This window comes from Phycodurus eques, chromosome 2 (genome assembly GCF_024500275.1).
Source record: "Phycodurus eques isolate BA_2022a chromosome 2, UOR_Pequ_1.1, whole genome shotgun sequence".
NCBI classification, from domain to species: Eukaryota; Metazoa; Chordata; class Actinopteri; order Syngnathiformes; family Syngnathidae; genus Phycodurus; species Phycodurus eques.
Genome location: NC_084526.1, coordinates 1,800,175 through 1,817,399, shown reverse-complemented (window position 1 = coordinate 1,817,399; position 17,225 = coordinate 1,800,175). Strand labels below are relative to the sequence as shown.

Sequence of the window (17,225 nt, the reverse complement as noted above, 5' to 3'; positions counted from 1 at the left end):
TCCCGCAATCATTCAGGGAGTTGAAGCTCGGATTGAAATGGACGAAACAACAAAACAATGAACCAAAGCATTTAGCAAAAGTGCCAAGGAATAGCAACAGAGAAGGTGCCACGAGTACAAAGACCTGTTTTTGTGAGGGGGGGGGGGGACAACAACACATTAGTTGGCTTGAATAATGAAAATATATCTTTTGTGTGTGTGACAGCACTGTATACTGTATGTTTACGCGAGGAAGAGTTTTAATTGAATCACTATTCATGTAGATCCGATAAGCGAGGCCTCGATTTGCGAGATTTCACTGTGCAGTGATTAGGGAGCATGGAATGAGTCAAAGACGACCAACACAGCCTCAGTTTCGTCAGAAGCTTTATTGACACTTGTGACTCTTAACATGACGCCTAACGTCAAATCTTTGATCAAACACACTGCACTCACCAGTGTGTGGGCTTATGTTTTGTTAAAGCTCCTTTCTGAGTGAATCTTTGACCGCAAACTGAGCAGGCAAAAGGTTTCTCACCGGTGTGTGTTCTTGTGTGCGTTGTCAACGAGCTTCTTTGAGTGAATGTTTGACCGCAAACTGAGCAGGCAAAAGGTTTTTCTCCAGTGTGTGTTTTTATGTGTCTTGTTAAATGTGAGTTTGAAGATAATCTTTGATGACAAACTGCGCAGGCAAAAGGTTTTTCTCCAGCGTGTATTCTTGTGTGCGTTTTTAAATGCGCCTTTCGAGTGAATGTTTGACCACAAACTGAGCAGGCAAAAGGTTTGTCTCCGGTGTGTGTCCTTGTGTGTCTTTTCAAGCTTCCCTTATCAGTGAATCCTTGACCACAAACTAAGCAGGCAAAAGGTTTTTCACCAGTGTGCGTTCTTGCGTGTATTGTTAAATATTTCTTTGACGAGAATCTTTTGCCACAAACTGAGCAGACAAAATGTTTTTCTATGGTGTGTATTCTTGTATGACTTGTTAAATCTCCCTTCTGAATAAATCTTTTCCCACAAACTGAGCAGGCAAAAGGTTTTTCTCCAGTGTGTTTTCTTGTGTGTGCAGGCAAAGACCATCTTTGAATGAATCTTTTACCACACACTAAGCAGGCAAAAGGTTTATCTCCGGTGTGTGTTTTTGTGTGATTTTTTAAATGCGCCTTTCTAGAGAATGTTTTACTACAAACTGAGCAGACAAAAGGTTTTTCTCCAGTGTGTGTTCTTGTGTGTTCTGTTAAATGTGACTTTGAAGGAAATCGTTTACCGCAAACTGAGCAGGCAAAAGGTTTTTCTCCAGTGTGTGTTTTTGTGTGGCTCGCTAAATGTGACTTTGTAGAGAATCTTTTACCGCAAACTGAGCAGACGAAAGCTTTTTCTTCTGTGTGAGATCGTGTATGAATTGTTAAGTATCTCTTTTGAGTGAATCTTTTGCCACAAACTGAGCAGGCAAAAGGTTTTCCCCCCGTATTTGTTCTTGTGTGTTCTTTCAACAATGTTTTGTCACAATCACAATCAGAACACTGGAAGCATTTGTTGTCAGTGTCACACGTCATTTCACCTTTGGAGTGTTCTTCATCATCATCGTCGTCATCATCAGAAGAGCGCGACGTTACGTCGTCACGCTCCGACAGCGGAGCCGAGAGGTCTTCGGCTTGGGATCCTCCCCAGCGGTCTCCGTCATCGTCTTCATCCTTCAAAGCGACGCCAGTCGAGGGAAACTTGCTGATTTGGTCCTCCTGCTCTTCGTCTTTCACGTGTGGCGTCTCCGGCTCCTCCTCCTTTTTGATCCTATGCGGGGACTGCCGCTGATCTTCTTCGCCGACGTCTGCAGGACACGAGAAGACAAAACGCACGCTATGACAAAATGTTAAGGGGGCCTCACATGACAGCCTATTAGCATTTTATGATTGATTATCATGATTTAACTCATGCCCGGATCGGACTACAAGACAAATATGTTTTTTTTCCCTCTCACGGTGGCACCACGTCAGACTACTGCCATCAAATCTTGCCGTATCTCGCTAAGCCACTGGCAACACGACGTGACACTTATTCGGCCAGTCGAAGACCTTCCGCTCCCCCCCCCGATGAAGTCCTTTGTCGTGTTGCTAGTTTGTTTTTCGGCTCGTCGTCCTGTTGCATGATGACGCTTCTCCCGATTAGTTCGGATGCATTTTTCTGCAAATTGCCGGACAAAATGAATTCTCAAGTCTACAAAACCATTTTGTGAACTGAAAAATGTTCCTTGATTTCGGGATTGAAAATCACAAGTCCATGGGATTCGTACCTTGAATCGCTATTCTCCTTCTTGTTTCCCGTGACGTTTGAAGTAATCCCGGCAATGTGCTCGCTCTCGGTTTGACGTGGAAAATGAGAAGGCTGGGAAAAACTCGAAAATAGCCAGTTAAAACGTCACATGTCCGTCTCGACGAGTAAGAAACACCTGGGCATTTTTCAAGGTTTCGCCCTCACATTCCCGAATGATTTACATGAACTTCTGGGCATGAGATGTCAAGTTTTCGACATAAAAATGAGCATAAAATCGTCAACCCTCATCCGATTCTTACGGAGCCCCACACATGACATGTTGAATTGTGAATTGTTGGTAAACCAGGTCATTTATTGACCGAGGTTCCGCTGAATAGTGATGATAGATTAAGGAACGAGTCAACAATGACCAACACAACCTCGGTTTCTTCAGTTTATTCTGCAGCTTGATTGACCGCTTGTCTTCCCGCCAGCACACTCTTAACATTACGCTTCACATAAAAGCTTTGATTGCACACTGCAACCGAGTGGTTTCTCACCACTGTGTGTTCTTTTGTGTGTTGTTACACATTCCTTCAGAGTGAATCTTTGACCACAAACCGAGCAGGCAATCGGTTTATCGCACGTGTGTGACTGTGTGTGTCGTTAAATGCCTCTTCTCAATGAATCTTTGATCACAAACTGAGCAGGCAAAAGGTTTTTCTCCAGTGTGTGTTCTTGTGTGAGTTTTCAAATGTGCCTTTCTAGTGAATGTTTGACCACACAGTGAGCAGGCAAAAGGTTTTTCTCCAGTGTGCGTTCTTGTGTGTGTTTTTAAATTTGTCTTGATAGAGAATCTTTTGCTACAAACTGAGCAAGCAAAAGGTTTTTCTCCAGTGTGTGTCCTTGTATGGATTGTTAAATCTCCGTTTTTAGTGAATCTTTTACCACAAACAGAGCAGACAAAAACAATTTCTACCGTGTGTGTTCTTGTATGAATTTTTAAATCTGCCTTGTGGATGAAGCTTTCATCACAAATTGAGCAGGCAAAAGGGTCTTGTTCAGTGTGTTTTTTTGTGTGTCTTATTAAATGTGACTTTGAAGATAATCTTTGACCACAAACTGAACAGGCAAAGGGTTTTTCTCCAGTGTGTGTTCGTTTGTGTCTTGTTAAATGGGACTTTGAAGATAATCTTTTCCCACAAACTGAGCAAGCAAAAGGTTTTTCCCCAGTGTGTGTTTTTGTGTGGTTTTTTAAATGTGCCTTTCGACTGAATGTTTGACCGCAAACTGAACAGGCAAAAGGTTTTTCTCCAGTGTGCGTCCTTGTGTGCGTTTTTAAATTTGTCTTTCTAGTGAATGTTTGACCACAAACTGAGCAAGTAAAAGGTTTATCTCCACTGTGTGTTCTTGTGTGTGTCTTTAAATTTGCCTTTATAGCGAATCTTTTACCGCAAACTGAGCAGATAAAAGGTTTTTCTCCAGTGTGTGTTCTTTTATGAATGGCTAAATATCCCTTCTGAGTGAATCTTTTGCCACAAACTGCGCAGACAAAATGTTTGTCGACGGCGTGTGTTCTTAGGTGTGCGTTCAACAATGACTTTTTGTCAAATGCTTTGTCACACTGAGAACACTGGACGCATTTGTCGCAGGTGTGACATGTCATATCACCTTTCGACCGTTCATCCTCCTCCTCCTCATCATAGTCAGATGAGTGTGACGTCACATCGTCACTATCTGACCGTTGAGCCGAGACGCCTTCTGATCGGGTTCCCCCACAGTGGTCCCCTTCATCGTCTGCAGTTTTCAAAGTGACACCAGTCAATGGCAACCCGGCGATTGGGTCCTCCTGCTCGTCGCGTTTCACGTGTGGCGTCTGCGGCGTCTGCTTCTCAGGGCGAAGATCTTCTGCGGGACACAAGAAGACAGAGGCACGGTTGGTAAAGTTCAGCATTGTCTCGGTCAAGACTCATGTTGTGACTTTCATGCCGTGCAGGATCCTTTGGACAGGGAGACAAAGGGGAATGTCTTGAGGAAAGCGCACCAACCTGCTCTGTGTAACACAACTCGAGGCTGCTGGCGAAAGGCGTCCAGGAGTTGACGTTTGCGCTCCTTCTCTTTCGCGGCGCAAACTTCCTCGCCGGCCTCTTCTTCTTTCACGCGCCCTGCGCACATTTTCGCACGAGAGTCGCCGCGCGTTACCCTCGCGACTGTTTTCTAGCCAGCTAAGCTCTCAGAAGAAGCTTTCGCGAGTTTATCCGGTCACCAAGTTTCCACCGAGGAATTTTTAGCGCGGCAAAAGTAACGACGGGAGTCCTGCGCGGAGGTTTTCAGGCCTGAATTGATAGGAAATATCACAACCAAGTCGGAACGTTCGAGTTCCTGTTTCCGCGAACTAACTTCCGCTCCGGGGACAGCACACCCGAGGCAAGACTGCCAACTAGCGGTCATCGCCGCACAAAGCACTTACGGCTTCTTCGCGCGAATAGCTCAGGTGGAAGGCAACGGCATCACGAAGCGGCATTAACGGTAAAGACAGCGCGAATGACCTATTTCCATTTTATTAACCGCTTCTCCTCACGCGGGTCGCGGGCGCGCCGGAGCCCAGCCCGGCCGTCTTCGGGCGAGAGGCGGGGCACACCCCGAACTGGTCGCCAGCCATTCGCAGGCCACATACAAACGCCACACAGGCGGGGCCGGGGATTGAACTCCGGTCCTCACAACTGTGTGGCAAATGTGCTAACCAGTCCTCCACCGTGCTGCTATATATATATATATATATATATATATATAGCAGCACGGTGGTATATATATATATATATATATATATATATATATATATATATATATATATATATATATATAGGCTTCCGTCGGGCCGCCGTCGGGCCGCTCTGCCAAAAAAGCCCCGACTGGCGGAGGGCCGCAGTGATGGTTGACTTTCTAGAACTTTCTCCCATCTCCCGACTGCATCTCCGGAGCGCAGCCGCAGTGATCTTTGGGTTCTTCTTGACCTCTCTCACCGAGGGTTAGGGTTAGGGTTAGGTCAGTGTGATCTTTCAGTTTTTCTTTGTTAATACATCGGCAAAAATTTCAACAATTCCGTTTTTTCTCTGTCAATATGGGATGCTGTGTGTACATTCATGACGAAAAAAAATGAACTTCCATGATTTTAACAAATGGCTGCAATATAACAAAGAGTGAAACATTGAAGGGGGTCTGAAAACTTTCCGTACTCACTGTAAATATATATATATATATATATATATATATATATATGTGTGTGTGTGTGTGTGTGTGTATTGCTATAACATATCAACAATATAGAACGCATTGGAAGTTGCCATGCTCGTCAAAGACATTGTGGAGTGAGTTGTCGCAAAAGATCAAAAACTTCTTTCAATGTCAAATAATCACAGAAACAAAACAAACAAACAAAAAAACATTTTTTTTTTTTTTTTTTTTTGCAAAATGACATGAAAACGATTTCAATAAACTTTGGAGCGACAAACCAAACCAATGGAAAACACCAATCACTGTTGAACAGCTTTTGCATCCGGATTCCAGACTCCCGTTTTCCAAATCATCGCACAAAGTGCCAAAGTTTCTTCGCTTCAGCTCGAGCGCCGGGGTCAAACTCAGGGCCCGGGGGCCGGATCCGGCCCGACACATCATTTTATATGGCCCGCAAAGTGGGTGGACTTCAATGTTTTTGGGCTCAAATAACTAAATTGCAAACGGTCTTCACTTTTAATACCACGGACATATTACCAGCATTTGTTTCCCCGGAAGGGGCTGTAGGCGCAGAGTGGCAGCCACGCTTCCTTCAGACCGCCCCCTGCAGGGTAGCTGTGGCTAAACAAGTGGTGGAAATAACAGCACAATAGTTTTTCTCGTGCCTGTCGGCGGGAATGTGAGTGGCAACGGTTGTTTGTTTCTACGTGCCCTGCGATTGGCTGGCGAGCAGTTCAGGTGTGAAGGGGAAAAATGAAACCAAAAAAGACCATCGTGTCTTTTTTTAAATCCATCGGAAAACAATTTCTCATTCTTTTATTTCGCCGTTGTGAAGTTTGTGCTCAAGAAGACGGCAACGGTTGTCGGGTTTCCCCATTTTATTTGATTTCATTCACTGCCGGCAGCTCTTCGCACCTTCACACTTGTGTCTCTTCAGCTCACGCTTTTCATGGAATCGTTTCTCGCACGCAATGCAGCTGAATGGTTTCTCCCCGGTGTGTGTTCTCGTGTGCGTTGTTAAAGAGCATTTTCGAGTGAATCCTTTCCCGCAAACTGAGCAGCAAAAAGGTTTTTCCGCAGTGTGTGTGCTTGTGTGTGCGACCAATTTGGAGCGTTCGCTAAAACTTAAGTTGCACACTGAACAGGCAAACGTTTTCTCCCCAGTGTGCGTTTTTGTGTGTGTTGTTAAAGTGCGTCTTTGAGTGAATCTTTTACCGCAAACTGAGCAGGCGAAAGGTTTCTCTCCGGTGTGTGTTCTTCTGTGTGATATTAATTGTCCTTTTGCAGAGAAGCTGTTACTGCAAACTGAGCAGGCAAATGGTTTTTCTCCAGTGTGTGTTCGTGTGTGCGTCTGTAAATGTCCCTTCTGGGTGAATCTTTTTCCGCAAACTGAGCAGGCAAAAGGTTTCTCTCCGGTGTGTGTCCTCGAGTGCACTTTCAAATGTTTCTTTACAGAGAAGGTTTTACCACAATCTGAGCAAGCAAAAGGTTTTTCTCCAGCGTGCGCTCTTGCGTGTGCGCTCAAGGACGACTTGTGGAAAAACGTCTTGTCACACTGAGGACATTTCAAATGTTGGTTGTCAGTGTCACGTGTCATATCGTCTGTTGCATGTTCATCATCATCATCGTCATCATCATTAGACGAGTGTGGCGTTATGTGGTCACTATCTGATAGTGGCGCTATGAGGCTGTCTCCTCCACAGTGGTCTCCGTCACCGTCTTCTTCATCGTCATCTTCGCTCTTCACAATGACAGTCAATGGAAACTTGCCGATATCGTCCTGCTCCTCTTCCGCTCCGACGCGGGGGGGCTCTCGCTCCCGCTGCTCAGGACGGAGCGCTCCTTCGCCGACGTCTGCGGGACACAAGACCACAAACACGCGCTTCGCTGAAGTCAAGCTTTGCTCAGCCAAGACTCACGCTGTGACTTTGATGTTGTGTGGAATATATTGTTCCTCAATGCTCGTCGCGAATATGTAACCTTATGACGTCTGAGAATCATTTCACCTTTGGAGTGTTCTTCATCGTCATCGTCATCATCAGAAGAGTGCGACGTTACGTCGTCTTCGGCTTGGGATCCTCCCCAGCGGTCTCCGTCGTCGTCTTCATCCTTCAACGCGACGCCAGTCGAGGGAAACTTGCTGATTTGGTCCTCCTGCGCTTCGTCTTTCACGTGTGGCGTCTCTGGCTCCTCCTCCTTTCTGATGCTGTGCGGGGACTGCCGCTGATCTTCTTCGCCGACGTCTGCAGGACACGAGAAGACAAAACGCACGCTATGACAAAATGTTAAGGGGTCCTCCCATTTTCCTCTCACGGTGGCACCACGTCAGACTACTGCCATCAAATCTTGCCGTATCTCGCTAAGCCACTGGCAACGCGACGCGACATTTATTCGAGGAGGAAGTGAACAAACCACGCGGCGGCTGCTCGCAAAGCAGTCGACCTTGTCGACAAAGTTCCTCCTCGCACTCTTCGTCTTTCACAAGCTTGGCGCACATTTCCGCGCGATCGTCACAACATTGTTTGCGAGCGAAGCTAGCTCGGGCGGGCTTCGTCGTGTTTTGGCGCAGCAAAGCGATGACTCGAGCGTTCCACTCAAGCGGAAGTTGTGCGACGCCGAATTGTGCAGGTTCCCCTTGCGACGGAACGTTCGCCCGTCCGCCATATTGGATGTGGCAGATCTGCGCTTGAACGAATGCAAGTCCCTGCGTCCCACGTCGCAGACGCACAAACATGAGCAGGGACGCACAAAGTACGATCAGTCTGCGTCTTTGGACGCATGGCTCAGTACTTTGGTAACGCAACGTAAGCAATAATACAACCCCAAGTGTTTAGAAACAAGCGCCGTACGGAACGTATTCGGCAAGTCCGACTGCCTCACACTCTCGTCGCTCCAATCGCATCACAGTGCAGGAATGTCGAATTTTGCTCTTCCTTATGAACGCACGGCAGTCTGAATAGACAATGGCAATAAGTCATGCGACAAATTATTTGGGCATCTTGGACAATACCTGCACGGCGTCACCGCCACTCTGAGCGCACCTCGCCCGTCTGGGCGTCGCGTCGCAATCCGTCGGGCGTGAGCGCATTTACAGAGGAAAAAGATGGCGCCCTTTGCTTCTGTGCGGATGGCGCTCTCGGTGTCAAGAAGGGCGGTGACCCCCGGTCTACGGCGGCGGATTTGGAAACAGGAAGCGCGCTAATTCCTCGCGGCCGGCGCGCTAAGTTTGCATACAATATAATTGATTTACAATAACTTTGTACAGGCATACGGGTGCAAAAGAAGTGCTTCAATATATTCTGTCTTCGTGTTCGCTTTGTGTTCAAATACACGCTGTTAAAGCGTGGATGGCATTCATTAGCCTGTCTATGGTGTTTCCCATTATGTGTTAGCATGAAGCTAGCGGAGGCTGCCTTTGTGCTTGTTTTGTTTGACGGTCAACTTCAACTGGGAGCGGCAACGCAAACGCAATCAAGCGCCTCCAATTAGCGTGTGCGTAATCGCATGAAGGCGAAGCAGACGTCGCTCGCTTCCGCTCGGCCGCATTAAGCCGCAAGACGTCGTTAAGCGGCCTGATGGATGCTTCCTGTCGCTCCGCTCCGTCGGCGGCGAGGCCGACATTCGCGCTCGCGATCTTTGTTTGTCATGCAACAAACACCTTTTTGTATTTACAGTTCATCATATTTTATTATGATGATGATGATTATTTTTTTTTAGAATGAGCATCAGTTACTTGCATGCTTTCGCTATTCGCGTTTGGAAATATGGATGAATGAATGAATGGATGAATGGATGGATGTCAAAAGGTTTTTGTGGCTCCCGCAGTTTTTTCTTTCTTTCCTGTGGGACACGGTCCAAAACCCAAATGGCTCTTTGAGTGTTTAACGTTCCAGATGAATCCGCAAGACAGACGGATGACCGCACCTCGTTAGGCCGTAATTGACGACGCGCATGCGCGAAGCCGAAGACTCGAGCCGCGTTCGTCAGAAGTGTTGCTCGTCATTCCCGAGCCGATCGGTCAGACACGAGGACGTCTTTGCGAGCGGATTTCGAAAATAAACTTCTGGGCGGGACCGCGAGCGCAATAGCGACCACAAAACAGTAAGTAGCAGAAATGACACTTTTTTTTTTTTTTTTTTGGATAAGAGTAACCACTGGATCACAAATTTGATTGATTGATTGATTATTTTTGTCTGTTCAATAGCGAACAGTACATGAATGAACATTCCCCCCCCCCAAAAAAAACATGTAAATGTACCACAATTCCAGTCACAATTTGTGTCATGAGTCCACCTGCCAGGAAGAACAGGCTCGCTGTGTGTCCTGGTGGAAGGAAGGGTTCAATGAGATGTACATCTCAATATATATCAGTATCAAATGACATTGTACGATATTTTAGGGTGCAGACATACGTACATAGCTCCAACTTTACTTCGGATTCAAATCTGCCAATTTCTGCCGAAAGGTGACACAATCGCACCCCCCGGTCTTCCCTCTTGCGATCAACTTCTTAAACAGCTGACCTACAATTCCATTGCAACATGCTGACAATTATTTTTTTTTTGTCTTGAGTTCGCTCACAGAGCCTAGAACTGAATGTGGGGACTATGACGGGGAAATCTCGGGAGTTGGTTGACCTGATGATTAGGAGAAAGGTTGATCTATTGTGTGCCCGGGAGAGCGGGTGGAAAGGCAGCGAGGCTCGAAGTTTAGGGGCAGCGTTGAAATGATTTGACCGTGGTGGAGATGGGAAGAGAAATGGACGAGGGGTTATTTGAAAAGAAGAGTGGTGAGGATAAACTGTACAGAAAATGGATGGACAACGGCCCCATGTCGTGGTAATGGTGGTTTGTAAGTATCTTCTTGTCTGGCAATGCACCAAGGGTGGCTGGCCCTCATGTGACATGAATCACCGCGAACCACCTGTTTCCGCAGGGCGCTGGTGACGTCACTAGTTCACCACGTGTGCCACCAGAGGATGAAACTTGAACTTGAGGGTGTTATGTGTCATGCGATTCGCGGCGATGCCCCTCAGGTAGGATGCGACCGAGAGGGGAAAGAGAAATTCTGGAAGGAGCGAGACGAAGTAGTTCTGAGCATCCTACACAGAGAGAGAGAGTCGTGATGGGTGCAGATTGTCAGGGACGTGTTGGTGAAGGAAACGGGGGCGATGAAGAAGTGATGGGGAAGTACGGCATCCAGGAAAGGAACTTGGAGGGACAGATGGTGGTAGACTTTGCAACAAGGATGCAAATGGCTGTCGTGAAGACTTTCTTCCAGAAGAGGCAGGAACATAGGGTGACCTACAAGAGTGCAGGTGGAAGCACGCAGGTGGATTACATCTTGTGCAGACGATGTCATCTGAAGGAGGTTACCCTCAGATGACATCGTGGTGGTAGGGGAGAGTGTGGCTAGACAGCATAGGATGGTGGTGTGTAAGAGGACTCTGGCGGTGGGGAGGAAAATTAGGAAGACAAATGCAGAGAAGAGAACCACGTGGTGGAAGCTGAGACAGGACGAGTGTTGTGCAGCTTTTTTCGGGAAGAGGTGAGACAGGCTCTCGGTGGACGGTCGGAGCTTCCAGAAGACTGGACCTCTGCAGCCAAGATGATCAGAGAGGCAGGTAGGAGAGTACTTGGTCTAGCTTCTGGCAGGAAAGGAGAGAAGGAGACTTGGTGGTGGAACCTCACAGTACAGGAAATCATCCAAGGAGAAAGGTTAGCTAAGAAGAAGTGGGACACGGAGAGGACCGAGGAGAGGAGAAAGGAATATATTGAGAAGCGACACAGGGCAAAGGTCGAGGTGGCAAAGGCCAAACAAGAGGCATATGATGACATGTATGGCAGGTTGGACACTAAAGAAGGAGAAAAGGATCGACACAGGCTGGCCAGACAGAGGGATAGAGATGGGAAGGATGTGCAGCAGGTTAGGGTGATTAAGGCTAGAGATTGGAAATAAGTTGACTGGTGCCAGCAGTGTGCTAGCTAGATGGAAAGAATACTTCGAGGAGTTGATGAATGAGGAAAATGAGAGTAGAAGGGAGAGTAGAAGAGGCAAGTGTGGTGGATCAGGAAGTGGCAATGGTTAGTAAGGGGGAAGTTAGAAAGGCATTCAAGAGAATGAAAAATGGAAAGGCAGTTGGTCCTGGTGACATTCCTGTGGAGGTATGGAAGCATCTCGGAGAGGTGGCTGTGGAGTTTTTGACCAGCTTGTTCAATAGAATTCTAGCGCGTGAGAAGATGCCTGAGGAATGGAGGAAAAGTGCGCTGGTGCCCATTTTTAAGAACAAAGGTGATGTGCAGAGCTGTGGGAACTGCAGAGGAATAAAGTGGATGAGCCACACAATGAAGTTACGGGAAAGAGTCGTGGAGGCTCGACTCGGGACAGAAGTGAGTATTTGTGAGCAACACTATGGTTTCATGCCTACAAAGAGTACCACACATGCATTATTTGCCTTGAGGATGTCGATGGAAAAGTACAGAGAAGGTCAAGAAGGAGCTCCATTGTGTCTTTGTAGATCTCGAGAAAGCCTGTGACAGAGTAGCCGGAGAGCAACTGTGGTACTGCATGCGGACGTCTGGAGTGGCAGAGAAAAGTATGTTCGAATAATACAAGACGAGTACGAGGGCAGCAAGAACAGCGGTGAGGTGTGACAGACGAATTGAAGGTGGAGGTGGGACTGCATCAGGGATCCGCCCTGAGCCCCTTCCTGTTTGCAGTGGTGATGGATAGGCTGACAGATGAGGTTAGACTGGAATCCCCGTGGACCGTGATGTTTGCAGATGACACTGTGATCTGCAGTGGAAGAAGGGAGCAGGTGGAGGAACAGTTAGAAAGATGGAGGCGTGGAAAGAAGAGGAATGAAGATTAGCCGAAGTAAGACAATATATGTGCATGAATGAGAGGGGTGGTGGGAGAAGAGACAGCAAGGGTGGAGGACTTGAAATACTTGGCGTCAACCGTCCAGAGCAACGGGGAGTGTGGTCAGGAAGTGAAGAGACAGGTCCAAGCAGGTCGGAACGGGTGGAGGAAGGTGTCGGGTGTGTTGTGTGACAGAAGACTCTCTGCTCGGATGAAGGGCAAAGTTTAGAAGACAGTGGTGAGGGCGGCCATGATGGACGGATTAGAGACAGTGGCACTGAAGAGACGACAGGAAGCAGAGCTGGAGGTGGCCGAAATGAAGATGTTGAGGTTCGCTCTCGGAGTGACCATGTTGGATCAAATTAGAAATGAGCTCAACAGAGGGACAGCTAAGGTTCGATGTTTTGGAGACAAAAGTTAGAGAGAGCAGACTTGGATGGTTTGGACACGTCCAGAGGAGAACTAGTGAGTATATTGGTGGAAGGATGATGAGGAGGATGGAGCTGCCAGGCGAGAGAGCGAGAGGAAGAGCAAAGAGAAGGTCGATGGACGTCGTGAGGGAAGACATGAGGGCAGTTGGTGTTGGAGAGGAGGATGCGGGAGATAGGCTGACCTGAAAAAGGAGGGCGCGCTGTGGCGACCCCTAAAGGGACGAGCCCGAAGGAAAAGAAGAAGAATTAATATTTGGATGTAAGTACAAAGTGGACAAATGTTGTCAATGTTCAGAAAAGTGACTGTCGAAAATTCCCAGCAGTGTTTTTAAACACGTTTGGAAGCTCAACGTGAGCAAATGTTGCAGTTATTTTCCAATCGGCACGGCATTTCACACAGCGCCCTCTGCCGGTGGTTTTCGGTGTTTCTGGTCTTGGGACCACAGACGGGTCTGCCTTTGATGTGTTCCTTTCGCGGGGGAGGGGTCCATTGACTTACTTGCTTTTTTTAAAGAAATGAACAAAGTTACTGGATTGATCCCGTCCTGTTGTCAAGTGTGGCTCTCGGGCTTGTTGCGGCCCGTCAGCGATCTAAATCATCACGTGTGCAAACGTCCTGGCTGCATTGAAGCTTTTTATCGTGCAAAAAAAAAAACGGCTGCCCGTTCAGCTTCGAACGGCTTCCTCGTTCTCTGTGTACCCTTAATGCAGTAAGTTAAATTTGGGCTTTTGTCTGCAAATGTATCATAAAATGAGATGCTCTTGTCTGGGTTTTCTGACCTCACCTCCCCCTGTGATAGTAGTTCTGCGATGATATTGTTTTCGTTGTATATGTGAAAAAATAAATAAATACACGAACACATAAATGTGTTTAAAGATGGACATCACCCGAAGCGTCCCCAACAGGACAGCAGGGGGCGCCGGGAAGGCCGGAGCCACCATCCTCTTCTCCCTCAAGAACGAAGTCGGCGGTCTGGTCAAGGCTCTCAGGACTTTCCAGGTAAAGCCACCCTGTGAAACATCGCAAATATCTTGAGCTTCAAGCGTTCGCCCACAGGAAAAACACGTCAACCTGGTTCACATCGAGTCCCGCAAGTCCAAGCGCAGGAATTCCGACTTTGAGATCTTCGTGGCCTGTGACAGCGATCACCATCAGCTCAGAGAGTTGACGCAGCTTCTGGCCCAGCACGCCAACGTGGTAGAGATAACGTCGCAAAGCCACGCCGGCAGCGCCGCCGCCGCACGGAGACCTGACGGTAGGCCTCCGCATGTCATGTGACCCGTGGCGCTTTGTTCTTGTCATTGTATTTTTTGGAGTGCGAGACCATTTAAAAAAAAAAAATGTATTAACTTACTAACAGATGAACAAATCAAACACAGGTACTGTATGCGCTTGTTGCAGACGAGTGCGACGTTCCCTGGTTCCCCAAGAAGATTTCGGATCTGGACCTGTGCAACCAGGTTCTGATGTATGGCTCCGACTTGGACGCCGACCATCCGGTTTGTCCCCGTAGGCGGGGGGGGGGGGGGGGTGAATCACGTTGTAAAAACAGAAAAGAATAAAACAATTTTTCTGTATTTTTAGGGCTTTAAAGACGTCGTTTACCGCAAGAGAAGAAATTACTTTGTGGACTTGGCTCGGAGCTACAAACAGTAAGTCGGAACTCGATTAGCGATCTCCACGGGGGTTCCTAATAATACGGGAGCAACTAAACTGCAGCGGCGACCCGATCCCCCGCGCGGACTACACGTCCGAGGAGGTCCAGACCTGGGCTCGGGTGTTCCGGGAGCTCAACAAACTTTACCCCAGCCACGCCTGTAAGGAGTTCCTCAAAAACCTGCCTCTGCTGGCCAAACACTGCCACTACAAGGAGGAAAACATCCCCCAGCTGGAGGACGTCTCGCGCTTCCTCAAAGGTAACAAAAGGTCATCATTCGTTGCTTCTTTATCGCTAACGTTTTTTGTCAGCGTCAAAGACGCCCGTGTTGCTTTTTGTGTCGGCAGAGCGCTCGGGCTTCAGCGTCCGTCCGGTGTCGGGCTACTTGTCTCCGCGGGACTTCCTGGCAGGTTTGCTCTTTCCCGTGACCCTAAAAGGTCTTCTGCCTCGTCGATTTCATTTCTTCTCTTTCCTTATTTTTTTTGGACTTCGCAATGAAATTGTCGGCAGGTCTGGCCTTCCGAGTGTTCCACTGCACTCAGTACGTCCGACACAGCTCCGACCCGTTCTACACGCCGGAACCGTGAGTCCAAACAAACACACACGCGCGGAAAATGGATGGATGGATTGTTTGTTGAAGACTAAATTGTCTTCGATGTCAACGACACGTATATGTTCGGTTTGTCAAAGTTGGGTTTGTGGCGGCGGTGCGTTCAGGGACACGTGCCACGAGCTGCTGGGCCACGTCCCCCTGCTGGCCGAGCCCGGCTTCGCGCAGTTCTCGCAAGAGATCGGCCTGGCGTCGCTCGGAGCCGACGACGACGCCGTTCGCCGATTGGCCACGGTAAACCACCGCGCTCAAAGGCGCACGCGCACACGTGTTTTTCCAGCTTTTGAACGCGGCGTTTGCGGGCGTTGCGTTTCAGTGTTACTTCTTCACGGTGGAGTTCGGACTTTGTAAGCAGGACGGAAAACTTCGGGCTTACGGGGCCGGACTGCTCTCCTCCGTCGGCGAGCTCAAGGTCACCTTCATGATGATGATGATGATGATGATGATGATGATCGTGTCCTTTTTTAATCACGTCATTATTTTGGTCGTCATTACTTTGTATTACTTGGAACGAATGTTTGTATTATTGAAATCACAAGTTTAAAAAAAAGATTTCATTTTCATTAATTTGATTGTTATTTTTTATTTGATTACATTTTATTTTTAATTGAAATTGTTTTTTTTGTTGTTTTTTTTACTTGATTCCATTTTGTCAAATTGTTTGTGTTATCGATTTAAATTTTTTTTTTTGCTTTCATTATAAATAAGAAACTGTTCTCAATTGTCTTACCTTGTTAAACAAAGTTTAAAGTTTTTTTTTGTTTTTATTACAATTGCTTGGTTTTCATATTTATTGCAATTTAATCGGCATTTCTTCTTATTTGTTTCATTCTTTGTTCTTTATGAATGTATTTCCGATTTTTATTTCAAAGATTTTTGGCATCAGTCAATTGGTTTTAATTCAATCTAAGTAATTTAATCATTCGTTGTTTTTAATGACATTTTCATTTATTTGTTTGGTTTGCGTATGTATTTATGTAGCTGTTTCGTCATTTTTTTTTAGTCATTGACTTGTTTGTTAACAATTACGTTTTAATTAATTTGTTATACTCGTATTTATGTAATTCATTTCATTTTTCTTTTTTTTTTTAAGTCATGTAATTGTTTGTTTATCTCGATTTCATTGCGCTTCTCTCTTACGCTCTTAGTTTATCCATTCAGTTCTGTGGACGTGTACCTAATGTTTTGTCCAGTGGGCGCATATCACTAAAGCGGAACTGATCTTGTACTTGATGACGAAAACAATTTTTTTGTCATTTTTTTGGGGAAAATGTGGCTGGAGTCGATGACTGTTATTGTGTGAAAATGTTCAATTAGCACAGCTGCCCCCTAGCGGTAGAATCCAGAAGTGCACGTATGGACTCATTAAAAAACATTTTGTTTTTTGTTGACTTATGATGTTGAAATGCATTGTTTTAATATCGATACGATTGTTTTTTTTGTTTTTTTTCCCCCAGCACGCGTTGTCGGGCGAGGCGAAGATCGCGCCGTTCGATCCTCGGCTGACGTGCGACGAGGAATGCGTCATCACCGCCTTCCAAAACGTTTACTTTGTGGCCGACACCTTCGATGACGCCAAGAACAAGATGAGGTCAGTGGAAAACAAGCGGATGACGCACCATGCTATTTCTCGTGTCATCGCTTTCGATCTAGAACAAAAAAAAAAAAAAAAGGACGTTTTATCGCGATCAATTTGTCCATCAAAAAATAAGATTTGATCCCAAATCAGACTATTTTAATCTGTCGATATTTTGGATTTTTCTCCCCAAAAACATTCTCGAAAGATTCCCAACTTTTTTTGGGTCCTCATGAGATGTCGACTTTCTTTGTGCGTTTCGCATGGCGACGTTCGAACCGACGCGCGTTTGCGCGCGCAGGGACTTCGCCAAGCGCATCCGCCGGCCGTTCTCGCTGCGCTACAACGCGTACACGCAGAGCGTGGACGTGCTGAAGGACAGCGGCAGCATCCGAACGCTGGTGGAAGATCTGCGGCACGAGCTGCACATCGTGGAGGACGCCCTCAACAGGCTCGGCAGCGCCACCGTGTGATGGGGCCGCGCTATGCTAACGCTAGGCTAAAAAAACAACAACAAAAACGCATTTTTCTTCTTGAAAGAAGACAACTGTCTTAGGACGATTTTCTCGAAAAAGTACGACTTTATTCTCTGAGGATTCTAACATTTTATTTTATTCACGTTTATTGCC

General features: G+C 46.9%; 3 protein-coding genes across 3 annotated transcripts; 1 reads left to right on the top strand and 2 right to left on the bottom strand.

Annotated features, from left to right (window-relative positions):
- Positions 1-431: 431 nt before the first annotated feature.
- LOC133399407 (gastrula zinc finger protein XlCGF57.1-like) lies at positions 432-4,596 on the bottom strand. The gene is made up of 3 exons (XM_061670987.1): positions 4,275-4,596; positions 3,898-4,131; positions 432-1,804 (listed from the first exon to the last, which is right to left on the bottom strand). The coding sequence occupies exons 1-3, from the start codon at positions 4,399-4,401 to the stop codon at positions 432-434; spliced, it is 1,734 nt and encodes a 577-aa protein (XP_061526971.1). The 5' UTR covers positions 4,402-4,596.
- Positions 4,597-5,788: 1,192 nt separating this feature from the next.
- LOC133417926 (zinc finger protein OZF-like) lies at positions 5,789-8,030 on the bottom strand. Its single transcript, XM_061706160.1, has 3 exons — positions 7,873-8,030; positions 7,467-7,703; positions 5,789-7,314 (listed from the first exon to the last, which is right to left on the bottom strand). Exons 1-3 carry the CDS (start codon positions 7,955-7,957, stop codon positions 6,353-6,355), a joined length of 1,284 nt encoding a protein of 427 aa, XP_061562144.1. The 5' UTR covers positions 7,958-8,030; the 3' UTR covers positions 5,789-6,352.
- A 1,445-nt stretch (positions 8,031-9,475) lies between these two features.
- LOC133399406 (tryptophan 5-hydroxylase 1-like) lies at positions 9,476-17,069 on the top strand. Its single transcript, XM_061670986.1, has 12 exons — positions 9,476-9,561; positions 13,630-13,752; positions 13,810-14,008; positions 14,155-14,252; positions 14,338-14,405; positions 14,473-14,669; positions 14,758-14,820; positions 14,921-14,993; positions 15,128-15,254; positions 15,337-15,432; positions 16,478-16,611; positions 16,898-17,069. The coding sequence occupies exons 2-12, from the start codon at positions 13,630-13,632 to the stop codon at positions 17,067-17,069; spliced, it is 1,350 nt and encodes a 449-aa protein (XP_061526970.1). The 5' UTR covers positions 9,476-9,561.
- The last annotated feature ends 156 nt before the right edge of the window (positions 17,070-17,225 follow it).